This window comes from Arvicanthis niloticus, chromosome 17, assembly GCF_011762505.2.
Source record: "Arvicanthis niloticus isolate mArvNil1 chromosome 17, mArvNil1.pat.X, whole genome shotgun sequence".
Classification (NCBI taxonomy): Eukaryota; Metazoa; Chordata; class Mammalia; order Rodentia; family Muridae; genus Arvicanthis; species Arvicanthis niloticus.
The window spans coordinates 57786788-57805646 of NC_047674.1; the positions used below are offsets into that span (position 1 = coordinate 57786788).

General features: G+C 44.4%; 1 protein-coding gene across 4 annotated transcripts in view; it reads left to right on the forward strand.

Annotated features, from left to right (window-relative positions):
* Positions 1-18859, forward strand: part of Kif6 (kinesin family member 6) — a 285185-nt gene that overhangs the window by 133331 nt on the left and 132995 nt on the right. For all 4 annotated transcript variants that reach the window (XM_076915376.1, XM_076915377.1, XM_076915378.1 and 1 more), the window contains 3 exons: positions 6856-6961; positions 8133-8268; positions 11478-11693. In XM_076915376.1, coding sequence (XP_076771491.1) covers positions 6856-6961; positions 8133-8268; positions 11478-11693 — 458 coding nt within the window. The remainder of the gene's footprint in view (positions 1-6855; positions 6962-8132; positions 8269-11477; positions 11694-18859) is intronic.

Here is an 18859-nt window from a genome sequence, read left to right on the forward strand (position 1 = left end):
TAAGGGTCATAAGGTACCATTGGCTCCATAATACTGAAGCCGTGTACTGTGGGTGTTGGAACAGAAGGCTGGTTCTCTGCTTTTAAGGAGTCATCTCTCAAGCCCTAAGGAATTCTTTTTTACATTTATTTTATTGTCTTATGTATACAAGAGTTTCACTTGCATGTATGCCTGTGTACCACATGCCCACCAGGGCCAGGAGAGGGGGTTGGATCTCTTGAAAGCAGCATTACTGAGCTGCCAGGTGGGTGTTGAAAATCAAATCTGTGTCCTTTGGAAGAGCAGCCAGTGTCCTTAACAACTGGGCCAGCCCAGAGAGTCTTTCCTTAAATGTATATATGTAAGTGTCTGAGTGTGTACATGTGTACATACACAAGTTTGTACATGCATGTAGAAGTCTAAGGATTACTTAGAGGGCCACCCTCAGGTACCTCAGGACCCATTGTTTAAAATACTTAGTGATTTTGTTTCAAGTACATTACAAAATTTAGTAGTAATATAAAATAGACATATACAATCAACAGTCTAGCTTTGGGTATTATAATAGACAGTTTTATGATGTACACAATAAGTTCAGTGCAATATTGGTGGGTAAGACCAGAGTCTACCTTTCAAATGACAGATGGCTATCAGGCTGATTTGTATTCAGAAGTGCAAGTCTTCCAGTCTCATTGCTAAAGACATTTGGACTGTAGGCACAGCTAATGAGATAATGTAAGCTTCCATATGGGAGTTTCCATTATGAGAAGATTTAGTTAGATAGTTAAGGAGATGGATGGGCGGATGGGATAGATATATATATATATATATATATATATATATATATATATATATATATACACAGAGTGCAGAGTTTCTCACTGGGATGGAGCTCACCAGTTAGGCTGGCTAGGGAGCATCAGAGTTTCATGTGTCTCCTGTCCCAGCCCTGGGATTCCAAATGCATATTTATCCAACTGGAACTCAGCCCCTCTAAGAAATTCTTTAAAGGAAAACAGGGAACCCTCCATGACACCCAAGAATTTATTTCTTATATTTCCTAATAACCATTTACAGGGATAGTTTGCATGTTCATGAATCTGGCTTTTGTTTTAATATTTTATTTATTTTTAATCGCATGTGCTTGCATGTGTGTGCGTGTGTGTGTGTGTGTGTGTGTGTGTGTGTGTGTGTATACATGGTTTGTACACTTGAGTGTCCTGCCCATGGAGATAAAAAGAGAACATCAGATGTCCTGGAGCTTCAGGAAGGCCTGTGGTGTGTAGCAGCAGTAGCTGTGAAGTAGCAAATCTCATCTACCTGACACCGGTTTCAGAGAGTCTGCACAGCGGGTGATTAAGTCAGGGCAGGATGAGCCATTAGGAGCAAAAGCAGAGCCGTGGAGTAAACAATTGGACCATAGGAACAGAGTTTCGTTGGTTCATTTAACCTCTAATTATGCTGTTGTTATAATCCTTATGTTATTACATTGCATCGAAGAATGTCTTTCTTTTGCAAATCTAGATTTAATTCAATAACAAGAACCTAATGATAATAGATGGTTTGACTTACATAAATTCACTTCAGATTCAGTACTGTGAAAATGCTTCTAAACAGTTATAGACTGTTTTGCACGTGACAGAAAAATTAATTTATCTAATGGAAAAGCAACCACGAGGATTTTGTCTTAGTGACCTTCCTATTGCTGTGATAAGACACCATAGCAACTTGTAGAAGAAAGAGTTTATCAGGGGATTCCAGTTCCAGATGGTGAGTCCAAGACCACCATGGCAGGGAGCATGGCAGCAGGCAGGTAGGCGTGGTGCTCCCACAGTAGCTAAAAGCAACCACAAGGCAGAGAACGGACTGGGATTGGTGTGGGCTTTTGGTACCCTAAAGTGCATTCCGGTGACACACCACCTAATCCTTCCCAAACCATTCCAATAACTGGGAACTAAGTATTCAAACACATGAAACTACAGAGGCCACTCCCATTCAAATGGCTACCAACTCACTCCATATTTTTACATCAAACAGATCTTTTTAATCTGTCCAAAAATGTTACAAACTTTTCTATCTAATTAAATATAGGTGCATTTTAGAGTGCACTTTAAAGAATGTAAAACAAGACTGTGACTTAAAGTTTTCGCTAAAGAAATGAGCTGAGAATTGTATATCCGAAACTTTAATATTGCCAACAAATTCAATTTTGTACAAGACAGTACAATGGAAAAAGTTTGAGATATGGAGCAAAGATTGCGTATAACTTCCAGTACATTCTATTAAGGAATAGCTGGGCTCCATAGGAACCCTGAGGGGCTTTATTTGTGGAGACAATGGCAATACACTATATAAGGGAGAATGGGAGAGCCAGACCCGTCCAATCAGCCTTTTACTTTTTTGACTTTCCCAGCAACCTTAGTCCTGTCTGTGAGCTTACACTCCACCCAAATAAAGCCTTTGGCTCTCCTGCTGTCTTCTGTCTGTCACCTCTGTTCCTTTCCCTTGGCCTTGTCTTAGGCCTCCCATCCTCTCTTCCCAGCTTCAGTCTCTGCCCTGGCCCCAGAGTTCCAGCCTAGTGTGGGGCTGGTCCACCCCCAGTACTTTCCTTTACCCCAGTGGTTGTCCCTCTTAAGTTCCTCAGTAAATTGACTGTTCTCTATTTCAGCCTCTGCTGCACCATCCAGACCAACACCACCTCACTTCTGTTGTCACCGTCCCTGCCCCTGTGACTTGTCTTTTACATTCTCCTGCCCTCAGTCCCATTCCTATCTAGCTTCTGTGCTCCCTAACCCACTGTGTGAGCATGCTCTCTCCTCTGAGTTAATCCATCAGCTGTCATGGATTACATAAATAAGAACCAGTGCTTATATAGTGTTTGCCTGTAGCAAGCCGGGAGTTTGGACGTGGCATGTAGAGTTTAACGAAGGAGTTATCAATACAGATGGCTAATTAATTTATATTATTTTATCTCTTATTATGGCCATAGGCATTCTAGTCACTTAGACATTGTATAAATTTTATAATTTATGATTATTTCCTTTCGGTGCAAAAGCATAAAAATAATCTTCACACAGAAATCTGTCCATTACTTCAAATCTTTGTAAATATCTGCAAATAGCAGCGGGTCTGAATAAATAAACTGAGATGAAGGAAGCAGTGGTCCAACCAACCCCAGTTCTCGGGAAGGGATCTCTGACCTTTTGTGTGGCACCCCTCAGTATCACCCCTAGAAGGATCAGGGCTACGGGTCAGTAGAGGGGGAACACACGCGTGCCCAGGGGGATCTGAATACAGGGAGGGTGAGAGCAAGGAGGAGCCTGATGTAATGCCAGCCAACATCCAACTCTAGTTTGCCTTTCTCTCTGAGATGGGCATGTTGCATGGCAGGCAGCAGCACACAGCAGGGCTGGACAGACTGTCCTAAGGAGATAATGACAGATCACCCTTCTTTGTCATCATCTGTCAAGCAAGGGGGACAGAAAAGTTGCCAGGAAAGGAAGGGCAAGCATGTGGGCTCTGCTGTAGGCATGTTGAGGCCCTTCCTTCTGATTCCGACCACAGAATAGAAACTGGGGCCGGAACTGAAGTTGTGCAAGAGGTGTGTTGTAAGAGAAACTATGGAAGGCTATGGCTCTCAAGCTGTGTCTGTATGAAGGGATGGAGACAGACACACCCCAGGTCAGCGTGTGGGTGTCCTAGACACATGGTGAGAGCTGACATATCAAAGAGATCCACTACTCTTTCACTCTGGCCCAGAGACAGTGGTGCCAGCTGTGTCTCCACCAGCACAAGATCTGCAGCAGCTCCAGGCCTCCATGCCAGCTAATTTGGTCTCTTTTCCCTTTGCCCTGAGTGCTAACCATCTCTAGGCCTGCTGAAGGGATATTGTTTGAACACAGCAAAGTGGACACATCTTTAAAGAAACTGGCAACCGAAGAGCCCAGAATCACAATCATCAAGGTCGAGTCACAGACCTTTTTAGAGCCTTCATCAGCTGTGGTTTTGCATTTGAGGCCCACTGTAAAAGGGCTTCTGAGGAGATGGAGATGTTCACAGTGCTGACATCAATGTTGAAGAAAACTCAGTGTTAGGAGCTCCTCGAGTCACTGAAGCCTTCACCCCCACGCCCCACATGTCAGGAGAGGGGCCTGTTGTGTCAGAGTGTCTGGCGCTGAACTTAACTTCTCGTACATGGGGAGTATGAATGGGATCAGGAGGTTGGGATTTTGTTCATGAGAATATATTTTAGATTACATTATAGGAAAAAAAAAAGTCTTTGTATCATGTAGATTGAAGCTCCACTGCATGCTTATGGGTTTGAATACTTGGTCTCCTGATGGTGGCACTGTTTGGGAAGATTCTGGAACCCTGGAGAGGTAGAACCTTGCTGGAGGAAGTGTGTCATTGGGTTTTGGGGATCTCTAAGTGGGCTCTACCTCCTATACTCTCTCTCTGTGTCTCTGTGTGTGTGTCTCTCTCTCTGTCTCTCTCTGTGTGTGTCTCTCTCTTTTTTTTTTTTTTTTTTTTTTTTTTTTTTTTTTTTGTTTATCGAGACAGGGTTTCTCTGTGTAGTCCTGGCTGTCCTGGAACTCACTCTGTACTGTACCCTTCTAAAACCATAAGTCAAAGCAAACATTCCCTCCCCGGCTTGCATTTTGTCAGGGTATCTTATCATAGCAACAGAAGAGTAACAACCATGAATCATCAATACAATTTTTTGTGTATCTGCCAGTCTGTAGGCGTGTTCAACAACAACAAAAGTCAATTGATAAATAGGGTGCTGGCTAGGGTTGTCAACGTGAGGGGTCCTCTGAGCAGGCCTGATGGGAAATCACCTTGACTACACTGAGGTGGGAAGACCCATCTTAGTTGTAGGTAGGACCGTTTTCTCTACAAGTTTCCTTGATGATCTAAAATGGAGGCATGGAGCTGAGCAGCAGCAGACTCACTTCTTTCCACTTCCAAAAGATGGGTGCAGTGTGGCTTCACACTCCCACTTCCCTGACTCCGGCCTTCCCTTGGTAATGAACTAACTTCTCCTTGAACTGTGAACTAAAGCCCTTTCTCCCTTAAGTTGCTTTTGTCAGAGAGTATTTTGTCACAGCAACAAAAATTATGAACTGAGATAAAATCTGAAAGTGGGAGCTGCCCTACATCTGAAGAGCATCCTTAAAGGTCACAACGTGATGTCGGGTGAGATGGCTCATGCCTGTCTTCTCAGAAGGCTGATGCAGGAGGATTGACTTGAGTTTGAGGTCAGTTTGAGCTACCTAGTTCATATGAAACATCCTGGGTTATGGTCGAAGAGTCTGTCTCAAGAAAACAATAAAATCAGAAAATAGAATTACGCTACAAATCATCTCATACTTGACAGTGTCAGTTATCTGTGTCAAAGGCTCACAGGAAGACATGGAAACAAAACCCAACCAAGTCTGCTCTGAAACAGAAATTATTGTATGCTGTGTGGGGCCGCTGATAACGGCTGTGGGAGGGAAGTGTATGCTATGCCAAAAAAATTGAAAGTATGCAGACGTCTTCATCATGTTAGGAAGATATGGAAGGGCTGCTCTGGGGCCTGCTTAGGGGCAGCTTAGGACCTGACCATCATCCTTCTGCCTTCTGCTATCCTTGGTTAGGGTCAACACAAGGGAATGGAGTCCATGAAATGAATCCATTTACTAACCTATATATTTGCATCGAGCATATAATGTTGGCGGTAGGACAAAAAGCACCAAAAATTGTCTCATTATTCTTGTTCTCTCTCTCTCTCTCTCTCTCTCTCTCTCTCTCTCTCTCTCTCTCTCTCTCTCTCTCTCTGTGTGTGTGTGTGTGTGTGTGTGTGTGTGTGTGTGTGCGCACATGCATGCATGCATATGTGTGTGTGTTTAAGAATAGGAAGAACCTGAAAAGTATTTGAAGTAGAGAAGAGAGTCTGTCCAGAACAGTGATAAAGATGTTAAGGGACATAAGGAAGAGAGGATAGCCTTGAAAAGAAGGGAGCATGTTATCAAATTATGGGTAAATTTGCAGAGAGAGCCTGGGTGGTAAGGCGGGGCCATTACCAGGATGTACAGAGTGCACAAGTCCATGGCAGCACCTTGGTTTTTTCAGTCCGGTGAGAGGGTACCTCACTAGTCCACAGGAGGAATTCAGTGGCAGGCATGGGGGATTATGGGAGGATTGGTACAATCCACTGTGGAGATCACAAGTCCACTAGGAATGATTAAAGGCATTCAGAGCACTTCTGGGAGCCAGCTGGGGCTGAGTACCAAGCACTTCTAGTGAAGCTAATATAGGAATTATTTATTTTTATTACTTCCCCTAATGATGTGGAAGCTTGCACAGAGGCAAAGAGTTTCAGTGTGGCTGGGATTGGAAGCCTATAGAAATCAAATGACTTAATGTTTTTAAATTTGTAATTGTATGTATCTGTGTGTGCACGTGCACAAGCATAGATGTGGTCATGCATATAGTGCCCTTGGAGTCCAGAAGAGAGCTTTGGATCCCCCAATCAGAGCTACAGGTGATTGTGAGCTACTAAACATTGGTACTGGGAACCCAATTCAGGTCCTCCGTAAGACCACTGAGTGTTCTTAACCACTGAACCTGTCTCTCCAGTCCCTCAGATAACTTTTATATGGAGACACGCATGTGAACATTCATTGGAAATTTGCCAAGTAATTAGACAATTACAGATTTTACTTTTATCAATATGTTTTCCCCGTCTCTTTCACAGTCAAATATAGTAATGAATTCTAAGAAAATATGGGACCAATATTCCGTACTCCAAATGTTCTGCCCACAAGTCAGGCCGCCAGACTTCCTAAGGCTTTTAGCTCACTCTTGCTTCTCATGCATTATGTATTTTTTTAGGTTGGAAAAACTAATAGCATCCTTTTTGGAGGACCAAGATCCAGAGAGTAGACTGGAAGTTGGCACTGATATGCGTAAAATCCATCACTGTTTTCATCATTTTAAGGTAAATTTCAATGTTTCCTCTGGTCTCAGCCATGTCCTGCCACGCTCCAACTGCAATAAAAACTCTTCCTGTTGACCAACTCTTGAAATGCCAAGCCCCAGCTTCATACATGCAGAAAACAGTCTGAGCATCCAATCATGCTGTGATTGTCACTGAGCAGCTGCAGGAATTAGATCTAACTTTTTCACAAATAAACTCTGGCCATGGACTTCTAATTTCTTTGCCAGGAATCTCTGCCTTGTGCCCAGAATATATCTGTGTTGAAGCACATGAACACACACACACAAACACACACACACACACACACGAACACACAAATGTGTGCATACACATTTTCAGACAGTATCAAGATGATCATGCCCAGTATTTTGATTTATCTGAATAATTTTTAATTTTCCTCAGCCTCTGAAGCTTTGCTTCTGTAGAGTCTAAGGGAGTGGGACCACCATCAGTGTTCACTTGTAGTTTAGCACACTTCGTGAAGATACTGTGCTATGATGAAGCATTTTACCCTTTTCTATAGAGATGTGAACAGATCTCTGTTTAACTCATGTAAGACACTAACGGACCAAAGAAATGATTTCAACCAAATCTATTTGAGTGACTCCATGAATTTGTTGGGGTTACAGAGACTCCAAGCTCCCACCCCAGCATGAATGAGATGGTGACACAGAAAATCTGCCTAGGCAAAGCTAAAGCTCCCTGCATACCTTGTAGGTTACACTGTAAGAGTCTCCTCCCCTACAGTGATTGTTTTCTGTTTGTTAACCTTGCGGGGAAGGGCCTTTTGAATTTTGTAAGGTTTCAGGAACTTCCTGGGCCTTGGAAGTTTTGTTTGCTACTGACTGTTTCACTAGTCATAGAGCCCCCTTCTGCACTCTGGTGGTGGGAGATACTTCAATTTCGAGTAAATACCTTTACAACAAGATGGGGAGGAGTCTATAGGAGATACTATTTAGAGAGGAATTTACCAGTTTTGAGAAGAAAGAAGCTTAGGGAGACGGGAATGGGATAGGTGGGAAGGAGAAGGAAGCGTAACCAGCAAATGCAGTAACTGCTGGAAAGACAAGGATAAGGGCAGAGTGCATGCCCAGTGTGTACTAGGAACAGCATATCAGTGAAGAAATTTAGAATATGGGCGTGGTCAGTAAGTTCTTGCCCCAACTTGCAGAAGCTGTTGAATGACAAGAAGACCCCGGAGAATACAGTCTCCTCTGAGAACACACAGCAAGCATGCCAAGAACCGTTGAAAGATGTAGAATATACAAAGCTCCAAGGTCTTCTCAAGCAGAGGGACAATGAGATCAGTATCCTTTCTGGGGGGGAGATGAGTGACTCTCACTCTCCTGGCTTGGAAGGGGAGGGAGCCTGTAGATTCCCTCCCCGACCAATGACCAATGGTATCACATATCTTGGTATCCCAGCCTATCCCAGCCTGCCTCCCATTCACAGTGAAAAGTGTCACTCCAGCCAACATCTTTAGATGGTTTTTTTATAAGTCTTCATGCACGTGTGTGTGTGTGTGTGTGTGTGTGTGTGTGTGTGTGTGTGTGTTCACACATGTGGAGGTAAGTTTTCTCCTTCAACTACATGGAACCGGGGAATCAAACTGAGATCATCCAGGTCAGTGGAAGACTCTTTTCCAGACAAGCTATCTCTCAAGTCCTGACACAGTTAGTCTTACAAAGGACATTTCAGATCTCGGAACAGTATCATCCCCTTAACACTAAATCTTTTTAAAATATCTTTTGGTTGCTCTGTGATGGGCTTTGGGTTTTGAGACCAGAACCAGTAAGTTAGCTGGTTATCTTTAGCTCGCTGACCAGACACCGTGCTGACCACAGTCTCTCATCGTGGCCTAGAGTTTGTGGCTGCTGTGTGGGTGAAATTCAGAAGATGACTGAGAAAAGATAGTGTATAGTATTTACTTTATGAAAAGCAGAGAGGTTGGCTTAGATGTAACTTTTTATTTAAAAGCCAGATCTCTTGTCCCGTGTCCCACATACAGATGTTCCCAAATTAGGAAGTAAGCAGAGTTTGAGTGTTCAAGATGGAATTCTTCTTGGCTCCTTGAGGAAGCATCTTCTGGGTGCTGAGGCCATGGCTTCTGGTGGATGCAGATGCTGCCTCCCGTTGCAGACAGAGGGACTAATTCTGAAGAGTCCCAATGAGGCTGCTGGGACCTCAGGACTCAGGGGCATTTCCACAGTGCTGCTTCTCATTTTTACCTTTCAATCTTCTTGTAAAAGTCTGGACACTTTCCTAACATTTACAGCCTTTAAACACTCACAGGGAATAAGTTTGCCAAAATTTTATAAATGTATTTTAGTCATTAAAAAAAAAACTTCACAAAGACACTTTAAGTGCAGCTGTTGTGCAAATTACAGAGGAGTTGGGGAGATGGCCCAGCAGTTAAAAGTGCATATTGATCTTGCAGGAGCTGGAGACACAGGCCTGGGTTCCATCTTCAACACGGGGTCAGGAACCCATGAGCAAATATATCATGCTATATGTTCATGTTTGTACATCTATTAAGAATGTGTACAGAAGCTAGAAAAGTGACTCAGCAGTGAAGAGCACGTGCTGCTCTTCCTGGGAGCCATGTTTATCTGTCAGTAGTCATGCCCCAGCACCCACGTCAGGTGGTGGACAAGCACCTGTATCTCCAACTCTAGGGAATCTGATGTCCTCTTCTGACTTTTGCAGAACTAGCACAGATACACACACACACACACACATGAACACACAAAAGCAGAGACAGACAGACAGACAGACAGACAGACAAAGGAATGGAGAGAGAGAGGGAGGAAAAGCTTATGAGGTTAAAAACCAACTCAAAGTTGACAAACTGCCTCATTAGCTTCAGTCTCTAATTTTAGTTGAGTCTTAGCAGACCCCATGTCAAATTCAAGTCAAGTTTAGCTACTTTATTATCCAGCCAGTAATGGTAAGTCCAACTGCAAATTACACCCCCATACACGCCCTTGTCTCCAAGTGCCGCCCACAATGTTGTCACCCCTGCGTTCCTTTCCTTTTTCCTACTCCATCCATCTCCAGGGATGGGCTCAGCCCTGGCCCCAGCCCCAGCCCCAGCCTGTGTTCTGCTTCTTTTCTTGGCTTTGATCCTAGACTGGGATCTTCCCACTAAACACTCCTACCAACCTCTCAATACTCGACACAGTTTATGAGTATCTATTTCTTGAAGACAAATGAAATGAGATGTGACAGGAAAGGACCAGTCCAAGCTGGCTTGTATGTGCTTATAGAAAAGTGAGATGTGTGTTTGTGTTTGTGTGCGTGTGTGTGTGTCCGCCCACACTGTCTTCAATGTTCTGAATCCCATACGGCTGTTCACATGGGTGACATTAGATGCTTCACACTGTGAATAAGTCACTCAGGGTTCCTTCAAGTTGAGGTTTGGACTCAGAATAGTGGTGTGAAAGGAGACAGAGGGGCCAGTGAGAGGGCTCGGTGTGTAAACCACTTGCTGCCAAGCCTGACAACAGGAATTTAACACCTGGAACTCACATACTGGGAAGAGAGGAAAAACAGAGAAACTGAGATACTGTAATCAGCTCTTGACAATGTATTTTAATGAGACAAGAAGGAATGGGAGCCACCCTGGGTATTCTAAGGGAAAAATGGATTGGCCATCCAAAAATCAACAAGTTGAAGTTGAATCTGAGGAGGAATATGGAGGTTGGATTGTTTCCATGTTACCTTCTCAAAAACATGTGTAACCTAGGGTCCTCCCCCTCTGTTGTGAGTAGCGGTCCTCTCTCTCATACTGCCCCTGTGTTTTCTGAGACTCCTGTGCACATGAGTGTGCAGGTGCACACATGCTCTCCTGATATTGTCTTCCTCAGTCACTCTCCATCTTATACTTTAAGTGAGTCTCACACTTGAACCTGGAGATTGCCAATTTGACCATTCACACTGGCCAGAAGGCCCCAGGTGTTGTCCTTGCTCTGCCTCCATTGGCAAGCGGCTTCACCCTCTGTGCCCAGCCTTTTGCATGCATGCTGAAAAGAAGACAGGGTCTTACATAGCCCAGGATGTCCTCAGAGTCATTAAGTTGACAAGGATGGTCCTGAATTTCTGATCCTCCTCCTACCTTGAGAGTGTTGGGATTATATAGCATGCACTATATCGTCCTGCTCCATGTGGTGCTTGGATGAACCCCGGGCATCATGTGTGCTGGGCAAGCACTCTGCCAACCCAGATGAACGGCCAGGCTCACATTTCTCCTTTTCCATACCAATGTTAGTCGGCATTTTAAAGGTCTTTCAGTTTGATAGCTTCCATATCATTGTGCCACAATGGATGGCTGATTCTCTCATAAGCTGTGGACAGCTGCACATGCAAATTCAAGGGGCCACTGTGTTCCTGTGGCCAGGCTGCACCAAAGGGCACTAGTTATGATTATTCGGTTGGAGGACAGTATTTGTTTTTAGGAATTTTCATCTGGTCATGATCATCTCTCAGGAGCCACTAAATCCTTAAATCAGATATTTAGATATTCTGGTCAATATGTTAAAAAAGGAAAAGAAGAAAAATCAGGATGTCCTCCAGTATTCAAGCATAGAGAAAAGTGAAGCCAGGCCACCTCAGAACTCACCCTTCATTGCTGGAAGCCCAGCAGGTCAGAGGACCTCATTCTCCTCAGCCCTGAGCCAGACCCAGGACCTCAGCACCTACAGGCACAGATCCAGCTTGCTCCACAAAAAGACAGGTAGGTTGATGACAATTCCAGTATTCCTCATTATCTGTGATGGGTTTCCACATCACACCTGTAGTCTGAACTGTGCAAAAATGAAGGTTCTGATGATGTGTTTGTTAGAATTGGTTTTTTTTTTTTTCAACTGAAATACTTGCTTAGCAACTTCAGGAATGAATGAGGAAGAATTGGGGATATTGTGGCATCGCTGGATGCGTTGTGAGATGGGTGTGGGTATAAGTAGAGATGTTAGCTTCAAAGGAGGGGAAGGAACCCCTTTCTGTGGCAGACAAGTAGGAGTGAGGTCCATGTTGTGGTACCAATGTGAAGATGTTGTCAATACCCAAGTCAGCTGTCCACAGCCAAATAACTTTAACACACCAATATAGCCTTTATCAAAGGCTGATAAAAAAATAAGGAAATCTATGATGTCATAGGATTCTCTAGGGTTGGGCTCATCCACAGGCCCATTTTCCTTTTCTGCCTTTCAATAGAGATGTTGGTACAAGGCTTCTAAAGAACTAATTAGAAGCCCAGTCTCCTTTGTGTGTATTGACCGTTCGTAGACCAGCATGTTGTAGCGTCACATGACTGACCGTGGCCTGGACCCTGAGGAATATGAAGGATGGTGCAGAGGAATGGAGAATGCCCCCTGTTGGCCATGTAAGATAGCATTTCCTCCTCCATACAGATCTACTTAGAAGCTTTTTAAGCCTGGAAACAGCTTACAAGTCTGGTGTCAGGCCTGTTAGTTTTGTTAGTCAGCTGGCCACAACCCAGAGTGATCTGGGAAGAAGTCCTCCATTGAAGAACTGTCTAGACTGCTTTAGACTGTACTCTAGGCCCATACTCTATTCCTACAGGCACTAGAGGAATGTCTGTAAGGGTCTGTCTTGATTTCTTTGACACGGTTTCTAGGATGTGCTCCCTCAGGAATACAGAGATGTATTGTGAGAGTGAGAACCAGGCCCTGAGCATGGGGAGCTTCGTTCACACCTTAACTTCCCTGCAGCAACGGGCTAGAACTGTGAAGCACGCAAACTCTGCCTTCCCCTTGGTGCTTTTGGTCCGGATATTTTGTCACAACAGAAATGAAAGTAGCATAGGCTTTCTCTAAGCAGCCAGACTTCAGTTATTGAAGACAACATCGAGCAACATGGAGACAGATTTTGTGAAATCTTACCCCTGCATCTTTGAATTTCACATCACTTTGCTTGAATTAGTTCCCACACAGCACAGCAGAGTGGGGGCCACGTCCTAGGGCTACTGATTCCTCTCAGACACCGGTTACCACACAGCCCTACTGCCGTCCATTACATTCTCTTTATTGGTTGGAGTCAAATGGGAGGAAGGACCTGGACTGGTGAATCCTTGAGTTGACCCATCCATTCTGAATGTATTTGTGGTGAACATACTTTAAGAAATCAGTACATTTTAATATCTTTATGATGTGTGTTTGTGTTTATAGGTGTGGGCATGTGTCATAGCCTGCATGTGGGGGTCAGAGAACAATTTTTGAGAGTCCAGAGTCTCTCCTGGCACCATGCAGCTGCTGTGATTGAATTAGGTTGTCTTGCAGGCACCTTCATCCGCTTGGCTGTCTTGCTGGTCCAAGCTCGCACTTTGTTGGAAGCACAGGGCTATTCACTATTATTATAAGTACAGTTCGCTCCACCAGCTAAACTGTTGACTTGAATTAACACATTTAATCCTCATCCTGTGGGGTAAGTTTTCATTTTGCCCCAAGTTAAAGATGAGGACATGCATAAACAAACACAGTCTTTGACCTTAGAGTAATCAAAGACTGACAGATCAGAGTCACCAAAGGTACAGGTACTAGGACCATGTCAGAAAAAAAAAAAAAAAACAGAAAGATCCAGAAATGCTTTCAAGGGTAAGGAGAGAATCCACTGTTGGGCGATTTGCCAGTGCCAGTGCCCTGTGAGCTCTAAGACAGGTCAGGTGAGGTTGGCATGTGCAGAACAGACCAACAGAAGACATGGAGACTTGTGGCCAATTCAAAGGCCATATAGTCTAGGCCAGAACGAGTGCCAAGAGAGGGTGGGCATTCTAAGTGTAAAGGAAGGGGAATGCACAGGGCTTGGCAGCATATAGGCTGGGTAAAGTCCGAGTGAGATGAACCCCAGGTCTCTAGGTGGCAGTGACAGTCTCTGCAGGTATAAGAAATGTCTTCCCTGGCCCTATAGTGATTGAAGGTTTGACCATCATGAATGTGTGTCAGCACCTGAGCTATTGGAACCCAGAAAACAATTTCCAAAGTGTGACACTGTAGCTCGCTTGCTGCATATTTTGAGCCACAGGAAATTGGGAAGCCACAGAAACACATTCCCTTTCTAACCTCATCCTGTTCCTTCTTTTCTCCTATTCCCCCCCCCCTTCCTCCAAGACAGGCCATAGAACCTAGAACCCTTCTCTCCAAGTGCCACTCATGGAACGTGTAAATAGCCTCTCGATTACCCATGTAAGAGCTGGCCGTAGGGAATGCACTGGCTTAATTTGCCTGGCTAGATCATGAGACCTTCCCTGAAAAAAGGTTCTGTCCTCTATCCAGTGGGAAAGAAGGCCACGGAGAGGCCAACATGAGCATGGGCATGCACTGCCCAGTTTCTTTACCCAGCCCATTATATCGGATTGTTGGTTTTGGTTGTGGTTGTTGGGTTGTGGTTTTTTTTGGGTTTTTTTTTTGTTTGTTTGTTTTTCTTTTTTGCCCAGTCACATTTCCATAAAGCTGTCCTCGGACCTAAACATTAAAAGAAAAGGTTTTCTCTAGGTCTTTGGGTCTAGGTCTTTCTTCGGAAGACTCCTTGACCACACAAAAGTTGACTTGAAAAATCTGCTGAGTGTCTCTTTTTCTACTCTATGTTTGTTATAGGGGAGTCGTTGGTGGCCCATGTGACAAAAGGTTACCCTCCTACCCTACACCACTCAAACAAAAGGTGATTTTCAGTACCAGGGGAATACCATGGTTCACAGTGAATGGAGCTCTAATTTCTGAACTGTTGTATATATGACTCAGATTCACCAACCCACCCCGAGCTGTGGGCTAGACTTTCTGAGTATCTACTTCTTCTTTCTGCACCATCTTGCTCCTCAGAATGATTCCCCCCCCCCACGTCATCTCATGCCCCTCCCTCCCTTTATAATTATAGTCAACTTTTCCAAGGACTCTCCCCTCCCTTGATCTTGCCACTGAGATGGACCACAGTCTTGTTTGGAAAACAAATTAAGTTTACTTGAACCAAAAATGTCTGAAAAAAAAAAAAAAAAGCAAGAGCAATTGTTTTCAAGCTCCAAGAACAAATGAGGTCAAAGCATTGGAGAGGGGCCTCCCGTCTGAAACTGCTTTTGAGTCGTCTTAACTGCCATTGGCTGGAGTTCCAGGAGACTTGTAAATGGGAGTGAGCCGACAAATGGCCTGATAATGATCTAACCATTTGGGGAAGGGTTTGAAGGGGAGTGGACTTTATTGTCTGGCAAAGACTACAAACAGGAATGAAAATTGTGGAGGAATTAGAGTAGCAGAGTGAGCCCCATGGAATGGAATCCTTGATGTTTAAGATCCTGGGAGCCGATTAGATGTTTAGGACCACAGAGGCTTACATATGAAAAGCTTATGTAAAGTAGAACATATTCAAATGAATCAATACGTTTGCTGGTTTGGGAGATTTTCTGTCTTGGGAAGATGGTTTCGTTTCTTTTAACCATGCCAGGGCTGCTTCTAACGCACACTGGGTCAAACTGACTGGGCTCGGAAAGTGTGGTCAAAGCGTGCCCTTCTTCCTCTCTCTTCCCCTCCTCTCTAATGGATGCTGAGCACCTTTGATTTAGAAGGTGGGGCTGGATTCACGGTTCACTGGAGAATCCTGAAGTCATTGTCCAAGCAGCTGGCCAGGTGGAAGAGAGTCAAGGATTTGGGGCTTTGAGTTGTTGATGTGGAGACTGAATGTCTGTTGTGGTTTCCTCCAAAAGACCAGAGGGATTGTTCAGACTCAGTTTGGAGAGTCATGCTGTTCTTTCAGGGGGCTGGGGATGTGGCTCACATGGTGGTGTGCCTAGCCAACACTCGGCCTGATTTCCATCTGAAGCACCAGTTGTTTAGTGTAGGGTGGGAGTTAGGGGTAAAGAGATGTCTCAGAACTTAAGAGCTTATATTACTCTTCCAGAGGACCCAGGTTTGAGTCCTAGCACCCACCTGGCAATTCACAGCTCTGTAACTCTAGCAGAAAGCCAGAGGCAGCAGCATGCGCCTGTTATTCCAGCACTGGTGGGGCAGATGCAGCTGGATCCCAGGAGCTCACAGGCCAGCCAGCCTAGATGAATGAGTGATCTCTAGGCTCAGAAAAAAATCCTGTCTTTAATAATAATGAAGATGATAATAGATGATGATGATGTTCATGATGGTGATGATGGTGGTGATGATGGTGGTGATGATGGTGGTGATGATGGTGGTGATGATGGTGATGGTGATGATGATGTGGAGGTGCTAACAAGATGACTTGTAGTTAAGAGCACGTGAGCATGTAGTATTCTTAGAGAGGACCCAGCTTTGATTCATAGCACTCATGTTGAGCGGCTTATAACCCAGCTTCAAGTGTTTCAACACCTTCTTCTGGCCTATGGGGGAACCTACACACATCCACACAAACCAAACTGTTCCCTTGGGACCAAAGCCTACTGTTTATTAGTCTAGCTACACCTAGTCCTCCACTAGGTTACAAAGCAAAGCTCCAGGAGACACCACCTTTATGCTTCCCAGAGGAAAGGCATTCTTGCAGATTCCAGGACTCCCAGTCATGGATTACTCTGCTACTTCCTGGGGAAATGCATCTTTCAAACCCTTATTTGAAAGGTGTGTAGACGAGATGAGGAAACAAGATCTGAACATGAAGCCAGGAGGGAGAAAAGGTGACACATGGATGTGCAAGCACACACATGTCTGCTCTCAGGTCTGCGCACCCCCAGACTTTCATCTCTGTAAGCCCAGTGAGGTCTTATGAGTCCTTATCTCAGATTTATGAACTGAACAATGGTTTCTGTTTTGTTTTGGTTTGGTTTTGAAGCACTTTGACCTCTGGTGAGAATGAATTTCTGGTGTTTGGCCAGCTACAGCAGACAGCATGAGTTCTTATATGCTCTGTCCCAGCTAGCTTCTGTCAGCTTGACATAAACTAGAGGAACCTAGTTTATTTTCTCATCTGAAAGGAGGACCCTCGGATGAGAAAATGCCGCCCATCACAGTGGCCTGGAGGCAAATTTGTGGCACATTTTCATGATTGCAGATGAATGTGGGAGGCCCAGCCCACCACTGTGGGTTCTATAAGAAAGCTGGCCGAGCAAGCCACAGGAACAAGCCAATAAACAGCATCCCTCCATGGCCTCTGCTTGAGTTCCTGCCTCCAGGTTCCTGTTCTGCTTGAGTTCCTGTCCTGATTTCTCTCAGTGATGGACTGTGATTGAGACATATAAGACAAGTTAAATATTTTCTCCTTAAGCTATTTTTGGTCACAGTCTTTATCACAGCAATATAAACACAAACTAAGACAAGCCCTGTCTGTCTGTCTGTCTGTCTGTCTGTCTGTCTGTCTGTCTATATCTACCTATGTCTACCTTTTATATGTGTCTACCTACTTCTGTTCTATATCTATCCACCTGGTATCTATCTATCTATCTATCTATCTATCTATCTATCTATCTATCCATCTATCCATCCATCCATCCATCCATCCATCCATCCATCCATCCATCCATGCCTGTGTCTACCTATCTGCTGATTAATCTTTTTTGGAATCACCATCCATGAATACCAGTGGTATTTTCAGTCTAGTTGGAGCGATACGTCAGTGGATAGAGCCGTCATTCCACGGAGTGGAAGCTCAAGGAAAATGGCTGGTATGGCTCCTCCAAAAGTAGTCCAGGGCCACAGAGATGGCTCTTTTGATAAAGTGCCTGTCTTGTGAGCACAAGGATATAGAGAGAGTATCTTGTGTATTGCATGGATTTAATCTTAGTCAGGGGTTTCTACCCTGTCTTTGACCATCATTCAGTTCCTAGATAAAAGACACAACATTGTTATGTTTATAACAAGCCTTTAATGCACTAGAGCTGGGCAGATATCTTCCCTCAACGCTATTAGAATGTACTTCTCCATCAATAACCCGAATAATAATTTGCCATGTGCCATCAGGACAGCCCTTAACTCCAATAGGCCAGCCTTCATGGCCATGTGTTCACAGCTCATCTACCCCATAACTCTTCTCCCTCTCTCCACCCTCTACTCTATGGTTCTGACTCAGACCCCAAGCCGGGGACTGAGACCTCACCTACCTCTCTTCTGCCCAGCTATGGGCTACCAGCATCTTTATTCAACCAATAGTTTCAAATTAAGGAGAGTTTCAAATTCTCTCCTCCCTGGGGGCAACCAGGCCTTGGGGGCCAGTATTTAGCATTACAGTGTATAGCAAAAGACCAAACCTCAGCACTAGGATCTGAGTTCATTCCCCAGAACCCACACTTTAAAAAAAAAAAATGTTAAGTGTTATAATCCCTGCTTATGATCCCAGTATTGGGGCAGTAGAAGCAGGGGGATCCATCAGTTATCTGAGGGATGGGATATTGGCTTGGACTCATTTCTACAACAATAAAAACAGCTTTGTAGTTTCATAGATGTGTGACTTCCTCAGCTAGAATTTTACAAAACTGGCATCAAGTTCCCAAATTGCAGGTTTCTACATCTGTCTCTTCTGCTGAGAGGCCTCCACTGGGTCCCCTGGAGGTGGCACATAGAAGCAGGGAGGTTTGTCCACTGTTCTCTTGGTTAGATCAGGCACACAGCTAGGCATACTTAGACGTCTTATCCAACACTTCTCATTCTGTCCCTTCCCTCTGAGGGAAAGTCTTAGAAGTTCATCCCCTGTTGAGGGACACCAGTTACCCCAAACACTAGCACCTGCCCTCCCTGAAGTTTTAGGAACCTGTTAGCATCTATTTTATCAACTGTGATTCTCTGGGATTTACATCAAACTACATGTAAATGCTTTTACCTGTGTGCCCCTATTTATGCAGATTTGTAATCAGAGGATCAGCACCCAGTCTCTGCTAGGCCCAAAGTAACCAGTACCCGAACTGTCCACTACCAGTCTGACCATAGGCTTAAGCAAGGT